We start from the raw sequence: 17795 nt of genomic DNA, 5'->3' as shown, positions 1-17795 counted from the left end.
GATTTTTATTTTATTTTTTTAGTTTAACGCGGGTGTCCGGGCTAGCTTGCGAGCACCTCGACTAATCCTACGGGCCCTGAAGTGAACGACCATGTAAGCCTCTAGTGGCCATCATATGAGCAATCACAAGACTCGAACCTGAGACCATAGAGGGAGCAAACCTCTTAATCCCAAACTTTTACCACTGGACCACCACCTAGATGGTTTTGCTCTCATTTTTTTTACTTTCAAAAGTGGCGGTTAAGCCCAACTCCTGTATTTTGCAGGGTGAGCTTAAAGCGGATACAAAAACTGTTGTAATTATTCTTATTACAAATGCACGCTTATCTCTGTACATCTTTAATATCTTTATACAACCCGAAACCATAAGTTTAGGCAATCAAAGTCATGTAACAGAAAGAAAAACCTGATCCTAAAATCATGGAATACACATATATGGTATTGACATAAATGGTGACAGCTATATTGGAGATGGCATTGCTGTGATTGCTTTAGTTTCCTTAATAGAGCTAATGGCATGGTGGTGTGCAACCTTGAAGGATGGTGGCAAGACACCCTCCGAAGAAGATTTAAGATTGAAAATTGAAGAGATGAAAATGTTACGGTTTTAGGCAGATATAGATTCAGGTGTCGCTTGCAAAAATACATAAAAAGTGAGAAGAACAAAGCGCTTGAGTAAGCTTTTGCATATATAGTTTTGATTTGCCATTTCTATTGCTTTTCATCTGTCCCTCGTAAACATGACACCATCGTCCAATTTCAAGTACGTTTGGCATGGAGGAATGGCTAGGGAAAGAAAGCTTACCTTCATATTTGTGCTGATATAACCATAGATTCTTTAATTGTCTCTGTGTGTGTGTTTTTTTATAATTAAGATTGATATATAAAATGATGTGTTTACCCTCAGTGACGACAAATACCTCTGTGAGTGTCGTGTAAAAGACAGTGATTTGCAGACCAATAACATCATGATATAATTTCTACCATTAATACAGCAGCAGGTAAAAGTGAAACATACACATCAGCTGTTAATATTAAGAATATTTTAATGCCAAGTTGATGCAATAATATGTGAGATGCTTTGGCGATAGAGTTAGAATAGTGTAAAGTGATTTCCAGCTGTGTATTTTTTTTATTATTATTTTATATGTGGTTGTTGAATCCTAACGCAACCACACCATTATTATTGATTATTCAAAAGCATATAAAATTATATATGCTTTTAATATTAAAGATCATTATGAGCTGGACGGAGCCCTCCACCCACAACGTAAATCATGTGAAAACCACGTCGTCGGTCTCAAAATCAGCAAAATAAAAAAAAAAAAAATATATATATATATATTTTTCAGCCCACCTATTTTCCTTTCTTCTTTAATTTGGACCCTTTAACTTTTGTAATCTTAGTTTAGGTTCAAAAAATTATTTTCTATTTCTTTCAATCCATGAATCTAAGAGAGAAGAGAAACTCGTCGATAAATGTTGAGGAAAAGAGAAAAATATTAATTAACCACATTCCAACAAAAAACAAATATCAATCTTAATGTCAACATGTCAAAATTTTATATTGTTGGGAAAAATAGATTGAGTTCAAAAAAAAAAAAATTCTAGTTTGATTTTGTTTTTTAGACCCTTTTTGAAGTGTTTAGAGTTAAAAATTAATTTATTAACATGATAAGAATATTTATCATGTATTTTTAGATGAAAATGTATTTAGAAATAAATTTTTAGATTAAAAAAACTCTACCACCTCTCAATTATTCAAAAACTAGCAAATAAACAAACAGTCGTAACTTTTATTTTTCTCTTACAAATAAGGCCAACATAAATTCGTTTGTAAATCAAACTAGAGTTATATAATCCAACCTGTGAATTTTATTTATAAGTATTACCGATTTATTTATTTAAATATACATTAGTTGTTTTGTTTACAAAACAAAATTTTCTTCTAGCTAATTTTCTTTTTATGAAATAGCTAGATTTTTATATGAACTACACGGGTAAATAGGCCACTTAAAGGGTATTTGGAAGTGTGGTTGCGGTTACTATTTAAAATATTTTTTACTCAGAAATGCATTAAAATAATATTTTTTTATTTTTAAAAAATTATTTTTGATATCAGTGTATCAAAATAATTTAAAAATACCAAAAAAATATTAATTCAAACCAAGAAAAAAAATTAAAAATTAATTTTTTTAAAAAAATACTTTTAAAACACAAAAAAAAAAAATTCCAAATGAAAATATATGAGATCTTTCCTAAAATAGCCATCAATTATAAATGTACATAATGTTATTCCAACAAAATGTATCACATCCATTTACCACTCAAGCTCTTAATTTAATTATCTATGTAGGCGAGGCCCCCCACCCCCAATATGTTTTTAAACCCCTAAACAATATGGTTATTTCATTTTATACCCATTTATTTAAGTTCAATTATATCTTCATTTTTGTTCTATTTGCATACTGACCCTTACTCTAACTCGCTCCCAGTGAAATGACATTGGTCTTTTTTGTTTTTATTATATTCGGTATCAACATATTTTACACAAATTCCTTTTCCTTGAAAGGCCTTACCCTACACCTCAAATACTTAAGGAATATGAAACTATGAATAGATATTAAATATAAATTTTATTGGGTTTGGTTGCGCATGGAACCCAAGCGCTAATAAGTCTAGTAAGGTATCAGACTCAACTCTATTAGATTCGACTATGCTCTAAGATCAAGTGTCCAGAGGTCTAGCGAGATGTCAATTCCAATAATTTTTCAAGAGGAAAAGAAAAGAAAAGGATGTTGGTGACTCATTGGAGGTCCAATAAGCACACGCGTCGCACAGGGAGGAAGATGAAGCTGAGACAAATCTAATGATGCGATGAAATCAAGTTTTTAACCACCATGTGTAACCATACACATTGCCCGAACGCAATTGACACGCTCACGAGTTAGCTTTTAATGTTTTTTTTCCAAAAACATCATCCTACCCCTTTGAACTCAATAATTATTAAAACAAAAAAGAAATATTTTTCAATTACAAATTACTTCATAGAATCAAGCTTTAAAAAAATTGAATCGTGATAGAATCATTACACTGTAGCTAAAAATACAAAATGCCAAAAAAAACCATAAATCATTGTTAACTAAAGGGCAACGAAGTCATTTAACAAATGAACTAAAAAAACCCGTTTTACCTCTTGAAAAACATTTAAATAAGAATTTTTAAAGAATAAAATCGTGGATTAACTATTACAATACATAACAAATAAAGACACATGTAGAATAAAAATTCCATATATTTTAACTTTTATTTTAATTAATAAAACGTGGAAGGATGTGCATCAAATCAAAGAAATGTTTTTTTTTTGTCATGTGGGAATCGCTAAGCATTTAAAAATTTATTTATCATCCTTTATCATGAAAACGAAGGCCCACAAAGTCACATCTTTGTTTTATCATGAGATGAGCTCCATCTGTAATCGGTAAAATCATCTAAAGCCCGGCAAACTATCTCAAATCTGCAGTGAAGCCTCCTCTAAGCTTCAACAAGATGCAGCCAGGTAAGCCTTCTTTTTTCTTTCTCTGCGTAATCTCTCTGTCTGATCGTTTTCTAGTAAGAAAATAAGCTCTGACGAAAGTTCCTTCCTTTCTTTTAGATAATAATAGCGGCCATGCCAAGGTCATTTTGACACGAGTTCTTGCCGCTTCGTTACTGGGTTTCATCAGTACTGCTGCCACAACTCTCTACTATCGGAGAAAATCAAAGGCTAAAATAGACCAGCACATCATTCCAGGCTTAGTCAGGACAGAATCTGGCCGTTTGGGAAATCTTGAAAGATTCTCCGATTATGTTGGTAAATTAATTTAAGTAATTATAAACTGTTCAGTTGTACTACTTTTTCTAGACAAATAATGTTTTTTTCTCAAGAGTCAAGAAAGAAGAAATTTTACCCATTTTTCACTGTACTGGTCTTTGTAGCTAGGCAGATGGGATTTGTAGATGCAGATGAGTGTCCACGGCTATGCAAATTGGCTTATGATTATCTGAAAAGATCTGAAGGGTGTGAGAATAACATCTATGATTTTTTTGCTAATCTACCTGAGTTTGAATCTCTGTACGTGAAGCTGATGGAGGAATTTGAAAAATGCATCCTCACTTATTTCGCATTCCATTGGAGCAGAGCATCTCTGTTTATCAGTCAGGTTTATCATCAATTTTCAGAACCAAATAATAAAAAGAAAAGGAACAGTACCTTTTATTTTCTGTTCTTGTCTTATGCTCTTTACTCTAATTTTCTGTATGGATGGCAGGTTATAGATGTTGAATCCGTGAAGAAACCAAAGCTCAAAGGCATTGTAATGGCTGCCACAAGGTAATTCACATTCTGCAATTTCTTTTACATTTTTCAAACGATTTTAACATGCAGTAATTATTAATTATAGGTTTGTTTTACCTCTTAGCATATTCATAAAACCCGGCTCGACAGGGTAATCCGGGGTCAAGTAACATAACATGGGTAATCATAAAATATGAGATATTAAAATATTAAATATAATTTTTATTTTTATTATTTTTAAATTAACCCGAATGCATCCCAGCCACAACCAACGACTTTACTAGATCAAATCCCAGACAGGGTTTGATGACAATGACTTGTAATATTATATTACTTATTGACTTAACCCGTCCATGCCTTGCACAGCTTGAAATGTGATATTATAATAATGTAATATAAAATATTATATTTTATAAAGTAGTGCTGCTTTGCACGACACAATGAATGTTCTTCATTATTGACAAGTTTGAACTTTGAAGTACAATGATCTTATCGTGCCTGTCGTAACTCATTGAAGGAGTGGCTAGGGAAGTGCTTCTCCAGCAGATCTAATTCATAATTACGACTCCTGTTATTTAATTTTTTTTAAGTAGAATTGTTTTTTTTAGAATAGAAATTACTTCAATCGACTTAGGTTTAATAATAAAAAAAATAACATTAGATTATTATTTTTTTAATTATGTATTTTCTAGGCACTTTAATTTTTTTATTTTTCAATTCACCCACTTCCACTTGGCCTCATTTTTCTCTTTTATGAAGGGCCAGAGGTGCCGTGGTTTTTCATTTATACCACACCAAACTTTATGGTTTCAGGAATCGAATGGTTTTTCATTTATATTATCGTCATGGTTTTAATTTTTGTGGGTTTTGGCAGAAAACAAAGATTTGAGAGGGTGACCAAGAACTTGAAGGTTACAAGGGCATTTTCTACTATAGTTGAGGAATTGAAAGCAATCGGCCAGGGGGAATCACATTGTACGGAGGTCATGGTGCCTGTGGCACTGAGTGAGAGAAGTCCGGTGCTGCTGCTTATGGGTGGTGGTATGGGGGCTGGCAAGAGCACTGTCACCAAAGATATTCTCAAAGAGTATGCATTTATCAAATTTTACCTCGTAAACATTAAAAATAACTTTCATGATTTTTCTATTATCTGCATAATTTAAATATAGAAATAGAAATATGTATAACATGCATGAAAGAAGGGTATCAGCAACCCAGAAAAACGAAAGACTTTGAGAGTAATAGGGCTTCAACATGGTCTTTTTTTTTTAAATAACGCTAAAAATATTGAAAAAATAACATATATTAAAAAATATTTGAAAAATAGCACAAATATAATTGTGTTTGAGAATATTATTTTTATATACAACTACTATTTGAAATAATAATTGTATTTTAAAATATGTTTTTGTAGAGGTTGTTTAGTTATATTTCAAGACATGTTTCTTTTGTAAATTAAACAATCTAAACAAAAATTAACTTGGAATTTTATGAAAATGCGATGGTCGAAAAATGAAATTTAAGATTCAATAATAAAAAGAAAGGAAGAAAGATAAGATAAGGTAATGTGGCAAGAGAAAAAAATAAATAAAGAAAAAGAAAAGAAAAGAAAGAATGGATCATTAGGGATATACTGGAGCTCTGTTTTTGACACACTCGGTATCATTAAAAATATCTTAACGAGATGATTCTAACTACATCTTTGAAGAATACCAAATGAGATCGTAATTAACCCTAAACTAACTCTAAACAAAACCTTTAATAAATTATAATTATATGTGATGGTTTCTAAATATGTGGTTAGAATTGTTTCATCCAGATCTTTTTAATGATATTGACTGTATTGAAAAGGGAATTTCAACGTTTCATGATGACTTGTTTATTCTTGATTATTGAATTATAAATCTTATTTATTGATTATTGAATATAAAATTTTGAATTAATTTTTATATAATAACGATTGTATTCGAACACTATTTTTAATAGTAATTTAAAATTACTATTCAAATTGTTTTATTTCTCATATATTTTTTGAACTTTCGTTACTTTCCCGAAACCGTTATAAAGCCTTGTTAGGATTCTAGAATACCCCTTTTAACATGCCAAATATCTTGTCGAAAGAAAATTTAATTTACGGAATTCGATAAACAATGGGGCCGGGAGTAAAGATGTTTAGCAGTGGCAAATAGCGCATGCATTGTGATTGTGATTGTGAATTGACGGGACACTGATCAATAATTGGGCAGACCGTTCTGGTCAGGAGCAAAGGCAAAGGCGGTTGTGGTAGAGGCTGATGCATTCAAAGAGTCGGATGTCATCTACAGAGCCATTAGCTACATGGGCCATCACGATGACATGCTTCAAACTGCTGAACTGGTAATACTCCACCCCTCTTTTTTCCCACCTGGGTAGAGATTTTTAGCTTTAAAAAACAGAACATTCCAGGATCATAAAGTTGAAATCAATCCCATTCTGCAATTAATCTTATTGTCTGTTATAGGTGCACCAATCATCAACCGATGCTGCATCATCACTCCTAGTAACTGCACTGAATGAAGGACGGGATGTGATCATGGATGGCACCCTTTCATGGGAGCCTTTTGTGGAGCAAACAATTGCCATGGCTCGTAATGTGCACACGTGTCGTTACCGAATGGGACCAGGGTACCAGGTTGCTGAGGATGGGACCGTCGATGAAAATTACTGGGAAAAGGTAGAGCAAGAGGAAGAAGACCAGCGATTAAACAACGAGAAAGGAGAATTGACTGGCAGGAAACCATACAGAATAGAGCTGGTTGGAGTTGTCTGTGACCCCTACCTAGCTGTTGTTAGGGGCATCAGGTAACAATCGAAACATGATAAAACTAGTGGGTTTTTCTTTCCGGTAATTAAACATAAAACTAGCTATGTAGTAATCAACATCATTCTCGTTGATTGTCATATGGTACATGGTAGCAATGAAAGAGGGTATGTTTTTCTGGGATTTTGAACAGGAGAGCCATAACGACAAGAAGGGCAGTGAGGGTGAATTCCCAGTTAAAGTCCCACAAGAGATTCGCCAGCGCATTTGAAAGATACTGCCAACTTGTTGATAATGCCAGGCTTTATTGCACCAATTCAGTGGGAGCACCGCCTAGTGTAAGTAGACTCTTCCATCAGGCTTATCCGCATGCATCTCGTGCTTGTTTTCTTTCACAAAATGACTGGCACACACAAATGCACAGCGCCTCAAGTTTCATGACAGGGTGTGTCAAGCATGGCACCTCTAAAACAACACATCGATTAGGGAAGAGAGTTTGCCAACTACCCTTAACTTCTTAGAACTGACAGATGGGTGATGGGTCTAATTTATTTCAATAGATTTCGAGGGTTTTTGGGTTGCTTCTACTTTTGGAATAAATTTCAGAAAACAAGTGTTTGGTAATTAAGGAAACGTGATTTATTTCAGGAGCGACCCACCATGTTTTGTGTTTTGAACGCAGATCAGCAAATAGCAGTTTCATGCTGCTTCTCTCTGTCTCCATACGATAGCTGTTCACTTTTGTAACAATAAACAGTGGAGAGTGAATTTAATTCACTCAACACTGTTCAGTGAATTTAATTGACTTTCTACCGTGTGTAGACAGTGGAGATGTTTTTCACTGTCCGGCAGGACCGAATTCAGCCTAAATTTTGTTTTTAACTATTTCATTTGAAGTGGATTTGAAAAAAAAAATTAATTTTTTTTTAATTATGTTTTACTTGAAAAAATAATATTTAATATTATTGAATGATACTATATAAATTAGATAGAAAGAGATTATATGATGAAGTAGTATTTGTAGAATTTAATATAAAAATATTATTTATTTAATAATATAATAATAATTAAATCTATAATATTTAAATTAAAAATTATTAATATTAATATATATATATATATATTTTTAATTATTTTATAATCTCAATTTAAAAAATATTTTTTTATTAAACACATTAAATTATTTTTATTTATCTTTAATTTCAATTATAATTTCAACCTTCAACCACTGTATATTTTTGATAAATTTAAGCTTGGAATAGTAGATTGTTGTCCCCTGGATGCACTATTCTGTATCTCGAGGCCTCGACAAGAAATGGACCTCGAACACACTGCATTATGTACGAAAATTAGCCCCACCTTCCAGACCTCATAGCTCAGAAGTAGCAGCAGTTATCTTAGTTCTTGCCTGTAGATTTCCTTACTGGTATCGATTCAAAAGACAAGTAGGGACTGCATTTTTCTTATACACTGACTTTCTGATTGGCACAAAATGAATGCAGCTGATAGCATGGAAAGATGGGGACAACAAGCTCCTGATTGATCCAGAGGGGTACAAATGCTTGACAAATGCAAGCAATTTGAGGGCTGATGCAGAGTCCATCTACGAGCTTTACACAGACCCAAGCCCCATTTTCAAGCCGGGCTCTGTTTGGAAAGACATCGTCTTGGATCCTTCCAGGCCCACTGTTCAATCGGAGCTCAAAACCTCTATTCTAAACATCGAAAAATCATGATTGTGCTTTCTGCCAAATGGATGATGCTACGCTATTAACTTTGAATTATTTTACTCTTTTCGTGAAATTTAACCTGTGTTTATATGAGTTTTAAAAGTATATTTATTTGATAGGAAAAAAAATCATGGATAATGAAATTGTAAAAACGAAACTAAAAAATGATCCGAACAAAATAAATAGTAATTAAAAAAATGATAACCAAAATTTGAAAGATAAAAAAATAAAATAAAAAAGGAGTGACATTGAAAAAATAATAATTTTATAGCTTATTGAAAATAAAAAACAATAATATAAAAAATAAGGATCAAATCCGAAAAATTAAAAAATAAAAGGAGAGGGATTGAAAAATATTTTTAATTTAATGACTTGTACATGGTAAAAAAAAATAATAGTCAAGATGACATCGACCAAATGAGAATGAAAAAGAAATTGAAGGAATTGGTCTGAATTTTTGAAGGGAATTACGTTGAATTTGAGAAGGGGAGAAAAAGGAACATGAAAAAAAAAAAAAAAAGATATCGACGCCAAACTAAAGGCACTTCTAGGCCATGTGCCACCCCATCATATAGGAGGTGTCGAGACCTTCTAAACACCAACTTGAAAGGTGGCGTTTCATGGCTGGACGATCCCACATGCATTGCTCGAACAACATAGGGGTCGTCCAAATGTTGGCGCTTACTATGCACGCCTTGACAAGTTTTTTTATTTCAAATAATATTCAATACATGTCAATTACAGTAATGTCCACAAGTAACATTAAAATTCACAATAAAACCAATGTAAAATGAGGAAAAAATAACTTGTGAGAGAGATATGTTGATTTTGCCTCAAAAGGCATCAAAGTAGCTACAGTGTTTAAAAAAAATGAGAAGACAAAAACAACCTTGAGTAATAGACAATATATTTTTTTCATCATATGGTTAAATTAATAATTTTAACGCACAATAAAAAAAATCAATCTAACTCCATATAATTTATAAAAGACAATTATATTACAATGAAAATATCACCTTACCCCAACTATTCCAATGAATAGTGAAATATCTTGTAGGCTAGAGATAATTGGGAAGCTTGAATTTTTGTTTGAAAATGTGATAAATATTGCTTTTTAAAATATATTTTTTATTTTTTAAAATTTATTTTTTGTATTAATGTATTAAAATAAAAAAAATAACTTTTAAAAAAATTATAATTAGACCATAACGCTAAATAAGACCTGAACAACAAGTAAACATTTAATTAGGTTAACTAGATTTTAACGTGGTTTATAGTTAGTTTTGTAGCCGGAGAGGTTAGCTTTAAATAACTAATAAAAAATCACGCTGAAGGATTTGGAACGTGGATGTAAATGATTCATTTGACACACCATGGTCGATGTAGAATCTTATTATATCATATATTCATGCAAATTTTATTTTATAAATTGTAATTATACAAATAATATAAATATTTTAAATATAATATTATTGACATATAACCTTATTAAATATATTTTTACGTAAAATCTATTAATATTTTTTTTCATTTTTAAAACCTTAAAATATTTTTTTTCACATTGAAAAGGTCAAATTAGTTAATGGTAAATAGATATAAGAATATTTTGATGGGTTTTTTTTAGATAAAATATATTTTCATATTGAAAGAGAGGTGTTATGAGAGGAGAGGTGTTTTGGAAAGTATTATCTGAAAATAAAAAAAGAAAAACACTTTTCTTTTCAAAAGTCTAATTTTTTTCTTTGACGAGAAACCACTTCGCTGAAGTCCACCAAACATGAAAAAGTGAGAAAAATGGTTTCTAGTCTAAGAAACGAACAAGGTCTTAATCCCACTTACCTTGAGAGTGTTTTCCAGTCTTAATTGGGGCTTTTTAGAGGCATATTGTTTTTCAAGCTCCCTTATGATTTAGAGCAATCGTCCTATTAGGCCTTAATCATATGTTGCGTGTTAAAATGTTTGTTTCCAAATGCTCTATCCACTGTACCATTTATAATAGAAAACTTTAGGTGTATGAAGTCTTATTTAAACTCAAATCAATTGATGGGGCTCATATGTCCATCTATAGTTCACTTGATCGGGTTTGTTTGATAACTTTTCATTGATTTCTGATTGTATAAATTTGAGATTTATTTCTTTTTTAATGTTTTGGTACAGAAAAGGGAGGCCCTGCTGGCGAGAAGCCGGAACCAGTCCGAACACACTTAAGAAACATGATCATTGTACCTGAAATGATTGGAAGCATCATTGGAGTGTACAATGGCAAGACATTCAATCAGGTTGAAATCAAGCCTGAAATGATTGGGCATTATCTTGCCGAGTTCTCAATCTCATACAAGCCTGTCAAGCATGGTAGGCCTGGTATTGGTGCTACCCATTCCTCTAGGTTCATTCCTCTCAAGTGAGATGTTCTGCAGCAGCTAGGATACTCCAGTTCTTTCCTATCTTTTGATGACATCTGAGGTGGTCAAATTTTTGTCGATTTAGTTGATTAATGGTGTCATTTTGTGTTTCCATTTATAATTCTAAAGAATTTCACTCATTTATCCGGGTTAGAGAGATGATTCAGGATGGTTTATTATAATATTTTATATTAGCTTAAACATGTTTTTGGATTTTCTGCTTCCACTTTTACTATGTTGTTTTAGATGTCTGGTAAGCTGCGCCATATCTTTTCAGTTTTTTGTGACCTTTCATTCTTTGATAAGATAAACTGAAAAGACACGGTCTTTTTAGTGTTTGCAAGCTTCTGAGATTGGAATATCTCCTTGCTGGCTTATTTGACTTGATCGTAGCTTCTCTTGTCTGTTCTCAGAATTGTGCTGGCTTTTCCGACCCAGTCCTAGCCTGTCATGTCTCCTTCTTTGTCACGAGTCTTTTTTGTCATATACACCTCTAATTTAAAGTTATTTTTGTCATAAATTATTCATGAAAATAACCTCTGAATTATAATATAAAGTTAAAAGTCAATTCCCAGACTCTTTGTTATTATGCCAGCTTTGATAAAATGTCTTAAAAAAGAAGCTATGTTGATGAAGCCTAATAGGATTACGGGTGCTCTGGGCTTCTGGCACTCAGCTAACTATGATAAATCCTCGTATCACTTCCTAAGTAAGAAAAAAGAATGACATTTGCCGCTTTCCTTGTTTATTAATTTCTGAAAGGGGAGGTACACAGATCACTGCTTTCCAGAGGAAATGCAAGGTGTCCTGGCCTAACTTAACAGGTTTGAAAATGGCCGACTGCTCAACTGGTCTTTTTATTGAACCTTCCTTTGATCATGGATAATAGTATAATAAATTAAACATAATACAACGCTTGCCTAGCCGCAAATAAAAGTCTTTCAAGCTTTTATTTTAGTCAATCAAAGTTCAAAGACAATTCAACCATCGAGAAGCTAACCAGTCAGTGATATTCAACGTTGTTAACCTCAATTACTTTACAATCTGTCGAAACTGTACAGTCAAGCTGACTGGTGTTACGATCACGTTTGTTTTGGTTTTCTCCTTTGGCTTCTATCTAACCTTCCAGGAAACGGCGTGGGAATTCTTGTCAATATCATGCTAGTGTCCTTTTCACCGCATTTTCTATCTCAGCAGCTTCAATCTGGCAACATTTGAAACACACAATTAGCATCAATAAAAGGTGTGTGTATATATATATATATTATAATCGTGCATATTTTATCATGTCTATGTTTTTATGTTCACAAGGCCAGCATCAGCAAGAGGAGAAAGTTGAAATTGACCCTTCCATTCCATGGATGAAAAATAGAACAAGTTTGTGGCCAAAGATAACTCGTTTTAGTGCGTTTTGGCTGCTATGCCTGAAATAGATACAACGAAGTAAATACTGACGGATCGTGAAAAATGGTGTCTTTGTTTCCAATTCTCTCTGTCGAGACTAATAGGCTGCAGCTGCTATTTATTACTAAGCACTAAAGTGATAATAACAAGCACAAGTATACCATGCGTGATATGCTGCATCAAAATTTGCCCAGTTAAAAAGACCATTGTTGGAAAGTAACAAGAGATAACGAGTGGTGGGAATACCTTAGTTTCAATTTCCATTACTGCCACAAGTTCCTGATCAGAAAACTGTGATTGAATGCTTCTGGTTTTTGTTCCCAAACTCTTCAAGCACTTGAGAACATCTATCATAGGATCCACCCCTGATGTTGGATTGGCTACTTCAATTCTAATCTTTGTACTCTCAACATTTCTGATTCCACTTGCTGCCAATCTCTCTTCAATCTCATCATTTCTCCTCTTCAACATCTCCTTGTACATCTCCAGCTCTTGAATCTTCTTTGCTGCCATTAGCATAATCGAGTTCTTATCTTTCTGCAAATCAAGATCACACAAAAGAAATTGATAAAATAACCATTTTGATTAATAACTAAAAGCAACTACCATATATACCTGCAATGCATAATAAACACCAGTGAATGGTGATTAATTAGCACTCAAGTTATTGATAACTAACCTTGGTGTCATGGGGTAACAAAGAATGCAGAGCCAAGTAACCATTTCTCTCCCTCTGTCTCCTCAATCTCTCACTCATCTTATGACGATAACATCGTTTGCTATCAGGTTCTTGAGTTTCAATCTTTACCGTGAAACTTCTCCTCATGAATTCTATCATTCTTCTGTTCATGTTAGTAGGATATACCCCCATAGAAGAACTCCCTACCCCAACTTCGCTTCCACCCCAAGGTCTGCATATATATGGCACAAAAGCACTTTGATTTACAGGACCATTCGCATAGCAGAAGACATCACCTTGCAGGAATTGCTGTTGAAAGAAATGATCCATCTCCAGTCCTCTCCCTTGCCCTTTGCCAGGAAGTTCAAACTTCAGTTTCCAACTGCTATAGATAACTGTCTCCTTAAACTGGATTTTGTGTTCAAAACGCAGGGTAATTGCAAATGAGGCACATTTAGCAATTGGTCAGTTTTGTTGTTCAGGTCATGGCGATTTCTGTTGAGTAAATTTTGTGGTTGGCTTAGCTTCTTTTAGGGGCCATTTTCGTATCATATGAAAAGTCCAAACGATAAATGGGCTCTGTTCTGAATTTGAAGGCAATAAATGTCTAATACCCAATGTCCTTGCATGACATGTAATCATGTGCATGTGTAGGGTTTACATCGCACTTCATGTCATGAATAAATAACTGTGACTCACAAATATCCTTAATACTTTCAAATATGTTTGCAAGAACTTACAGTGGTTGTTGATGAAACTTCTACGTAGCCCGCCTCAAACCAGGCAAAATATCTGAGACACCAACCACCAAAAAAAGGAAATTGCTAATAACAACCCATTTTTTTTCTTCTAAAAACACCAAGAAAAATCTTTTCAATAAAAATTAGTGGATTAAAAAGAAAAAAAAGAATTGAAATACCATCGGCAGACCAGACACTGGGAGCTTCAGGATCATCTTCGGGGACTTCAATTCCAATGTAATACCCCTCTCCTTATAGTCTCCTACTACCATATAATATATCCAAAAACAAACAAACAAACAAACAATCAATCACTGCTTCCATTTTATTGTCGGTAAATTCATAAAACAAAAGAAAAGGTAACAATTTTGGAATTAAAAAGGAAAAAAATTTAAATGAAAAGAAACCAACCATGAAGTTGATTATCAGGATCTAAAAGCTCATCCAAAACAGGAATATAACGTCTATGCTTCTCATCCCTTAAATAAAACCTTTATTTTCGCACTTAATGGCAATTCAGAAAATTTCTTACTCTGCGTTAATGCCTCCTCCATGAATTATTGGCTTATTCCATGGTTTTTCACGTAAAAAGAAAAAAAATCCACAATCCAAACACGCCTACTCTAAACAAAACCATTTTATAGAATCAAAACAGAATTAATTAATTATCAGGGAGAAATTAAAAAGAAAGAGATTATTTTAAATTACCTGTTTGTAAGGGAAAAGGATTGCTGGATATCAGGGGTGGAAAGATCGATGCAATCGAGGAAGGAAATCTTGGTAGACACGGGAGCACCATGCTGGTGCTTCTGCATATTCTCCGTTCTTATTATTAATTTTTTCTCTTGAGTGTCAAGTTTCGCAATTTTCGTTCATCGAAACAGGTATTTATGTGCGAGTGCAGGGTCCCGAACAAACGATGTCGTTTCCATGAACTCTCTCCTCGCCTTTCAGTTTTTCTTTTTTGGTGTTTTTTTTTTTTTTTGTGTGGATGAGTTTCACATCTGAAAAGGACTTGCCGAGTAAGGTTAAGGAGATGTTGGAGAGAAGGATAAAAATTATTTTTTAATATTTAAATTAACGCACTTAATATTTACTCCAACATATCAAAAAATTATATTGGGATTGGAATTCTCATCACACAATTCTTAGAAAGAAATTTTATAATATTTAAGTTGTAATTATTAGTTTTTTTTTATTATTAATATGAATATTTAGGTTAATTTTCGTGTTTTTTAACTAATTTTACAAGTTATGTAATTGAGTACTCAATAACATTATGTAATCAATTTGTTTTTTTACAGTCCTCGATTAACACAAATTTTTCGAGTGTTCCCATTTGTGCAACAGCTCTTTTACTTCTCATGCTAAACAACGGTACACAGATTGTATCTTAAACATCGTATACTATTTAATTGTCTGGAAGTTCGGTAAGAGTTAATTTTCAAAGCAGTTTTTATTTAAAAATATATTAAAATAATATATATTATTTAATTTTATTTTTGATTTTATTATATCAATATAATTTAAAAACATTTTAAAAAAATAATTTAAAACTAAAAAATTTAATATTTTACAAAAAAACACGATCTATCTGCAATAACAAGCCACTTAATATATGGCAAGAACTTTGAACTGACGGATACAGTGACCCAAATTTCCAACACAATTCTATGACGCAATGAATCCTGACCATTGATTTTTTTGTTTTTAATCTCATCTTATCTCGTCTTTTCACTATATCTTCATTTTTATTCCTAATATTTGATACACAATTTCAGCACGGTCCCTTAAGTAGATAAAATTACAGAAAAGGGAAAAACTCACGCACCTTTATTTTTTTGGGATATCTACTTGTTTTTTTTTTAATTTGATGAAATAAGGATTCAATTACACAATTTTACAATTCAAGGATCAACGTATAGTTTGTCATATCGTGGCTTTTTCCTAAACTAAATGTCAGCTTTCACGAAGATTAGTGTGTTTTTTTTTTTGTTTCAAAGGTTTTCTTGAAAACAAATTAAAATGATTTTATTTTATTTTTATTTTTAATTATTTTTTGGTATTTTTATATTATTTTAATATGTTGATGGTAAAAATAATTTTTAAAAAATAAAAAAATATTATTTTAATATATTTCCGAGTAAAAATTAATTTAAAAAAATAACTGTTACCACGTTATTAAATACCCTTTAAAAAATATATCAGTAAGGACCGGTCATGAAACAAACTTTTTATTTTTCATCTCCTAGGACGCACTTGGCCAATTGATTAGCAAGATTAATAGCTCGTTTTTATCTTGATTTGTATATTTTTTAAAATATTTTTTATTTTAAAATAATATATATTTTTTAAAATATTATTTTTAATACTTACACATAAAATAATATGAAAACAAACGAGTCATTTTCCGGACAGCTGGTTTGGGACATCATATGGAAAATTTGTACGAAGATTCTGAACCAAATTGTTCTCTGTTTCAAAATCATCATCATCACCATCAGTTTCACTGTCATACGTCCCAAGATATACCTCATCTCCGTAGCTGTCCTATGTAAGGACTAAGGGGATAAAAGACAGAAAAAAAGGTGTATTTTGTTCTTCAATAATTATATTTTTTTTAAAAAGACAAAAAAATCACGTCATTGATTGTTCTTCCGTCATTAATTAAATATATTCCGTTAAAAATCACGTCCTATGTAGAAAAGGAATTTCCTTTTCTACATTTTCTGATAGATGGACATGTGTTTGGTTTGAACTCTGTTTCAAATTCAATTCGCTGAACATTTTCAGATAATCTTTCACTGCTGTTAGGCTGTTGAGTAAGTTAAGTGTATGTGGATTAATAGGAATACTTTATGCTTGTTGGGTTACAAGTCAAAGGTGTTTTGGAGATGGAGGGTCAGGTTATTTGGAAGAAGGATTTCATTTGGATCGAGAGAAGCCAGGATCATGTGCTTCAATGATGTATAAACTGTGGAAATTCAAGTGTGCTATTATGGATAATAATAAGATCTGCTTTTCTTGGTGAATGTGTTGACAGTTATTTGAGAAGAGTTGGAATGAGCAGACTCTATTGATGCAGGGGGAGACTAGAGTGCTGATGATCAAAGCATCAGCACGATGCCAATGGCCATTAGGATTGAGTAAAATAGTGAAATGGGACTCACTTGATTCAATTCCAGTGGCCTAATGGCACCAGCATTATGTTTATGCTTGAAGCACCAGCATTGTAGCAACCCACCTTTGGTGCAAGATGCCTATGGCTGGCTATCACTGTGCTGTCCTATGGCTACTTTCTTCTTTTGTTTAATGAAAAGTAGGTTAGGTATTCATAGTTTATCAATAACTACTTGTATCATATTTGATGAGATTGTAAAAATTACAGGTACCTTGAAATCACCCTACAATGACCTCCACTTTTTCTTGGACAAATCTTTCTTTGGAGGAATATCAGCTATTTCTGGAATAAATATCTGCACAAAGTCCCCCGGGAGTGTTGATGGGGGACCCTTCAAAAATCAAGTCAGTACCAAGTATTTTTTATGTAGCAAAAGACATTAATGGAGATATTAATGAGCTTTTATGAAGATAGAGAAGAGTAGAAGGAAGAAGATGGAGGATTAAGGAGGAAGAAGCCCAGAATCTCCCTCCCCAGTATAAGGTTTTTTCTTTTTATATTACCTGACTTGACTTGCTTCATA

At 32.6% G+C, this 17795-nt stretch overlaps 4 protein-coding genes across 8 annotated transcripts in view; 3 read left to right on the top strand and 1 right to left on the bottom strand.

The window, feature by feature from the left end:
• The window catches only part of LOC7473452 (uncharacterized), a 31309-nt gene extending 30462 nt beyond the window's left edge, over positions 1-847 (top strand). The window contains exon 8 of the mRNA XM_052455176.1: positions 622-847. The gene's annotated coding sequence lies outside the window, so the exon portion shown is untranslated. The remainder of the gene's footprint in view (positions 1-621) is intronic.
• A 2544-nt stretch (positions 848-3391) lies between these two features.
• Positions 3392-8959, top strand: LOC7473449 (calmodulin calcium-dependent NAD kinase). Its single transcript, XM_002312534.4, has 9 exons — positions 3392-3559; positions 3656-3853; positions 3979-4202; positions 4311-4372; positions 5211-5423; positions 6583-6712; positions 6837-7177; positions 7330-7474; positions 8639-8959. Exons 1-9 carry the CDS (start codon positions 3550-3552, stop codon positions 8870-8872), a joined length of 1557 nt encoding a protein of 518 aa, XP_002312570.4. The 5' UTR covers positions 3392-3549; the 3' UTR covers positions 8873-8959.
• A 1701-nt stretch (positions 8960-10660) lies between these two features.
• LOC7467528 (40S ribosomal protein S15) lies at positions 10661-11609 on the top strand. Its single transcript, XM_052455121.1, has 2 exons — positions 10661-10688; positions 11024-11609. Exons 1-2 carry the CDS (start codon positions 10661-10663, stop codon positions 11269-11271), a joined length of 276 nt encoding a protein of 91 aa, XP_052311081.1. The 3' UTR covers positions 11272-11609.
• Positions 11610-12189: 580 nt separating this feature from the next.
• Positions 12190-14969, bottom strand: LOC7473448 (transcription factor bHLH92). Of its 5 annotated transcripts, none has more exons than XM_052454853.1 (6): positions 14800-14969; positions 14271-14356; positions 14092-14143; positions 13352-13733; positions 12919-13209; positions 12190-12472 (listed from the first exon to the last, which is right to left on the bottom strand). In XM_052454853.1, the coding sequence occupies exons 4-6, from the start codon at positions 13679-13681 to the stop codon at positions 12425-12427; spliced, it is 669 nt and encodes a 222-aa protein (XP_052310813.1). In that variant the 5' UTR covers positions 13682-13733; positions 14092-14143; positions 14271-14356; positions 14800-14969; the 3' UTR covers positions 12190-12424. The 5 variants fall into 5 exon arrangements, with proteins under 5 accessions (XP_052310813.1, XP_024462138.2, XP_024462140.2 ...); XM_024606370.2 differs by having other exon boundaries at positions 13352-13759; positions 14271-14353; XM_024606372.2 differs by having other exon boundaries at positions 13352-13701; positions 14271-14353.
• Between the last annotated feature and the right edge of the window lie 2826 nt (positions 14970-17795).

The sequence above is a fragment of the Populus trichocarpa genome, chromosome 8 (genome assembly GCF_000002775.5).
Source record: "Populus trichocarpa isolate Nisqually-1 chromosome 8, P.trichocarpa_v4.1, whole genome shotgun sequence".
Taxonomy (NCBI): Eukaryota; Viridiplantae; Streptophyta; class Magnoliopsida; order Malpighiales; family Salicaceae; genus Populus; species Populus trichocarpa.
Note: the sequence above shows the minus strand (reverse complement) of the source record. Positions and strands in the feature narration are given on the sequence as shown.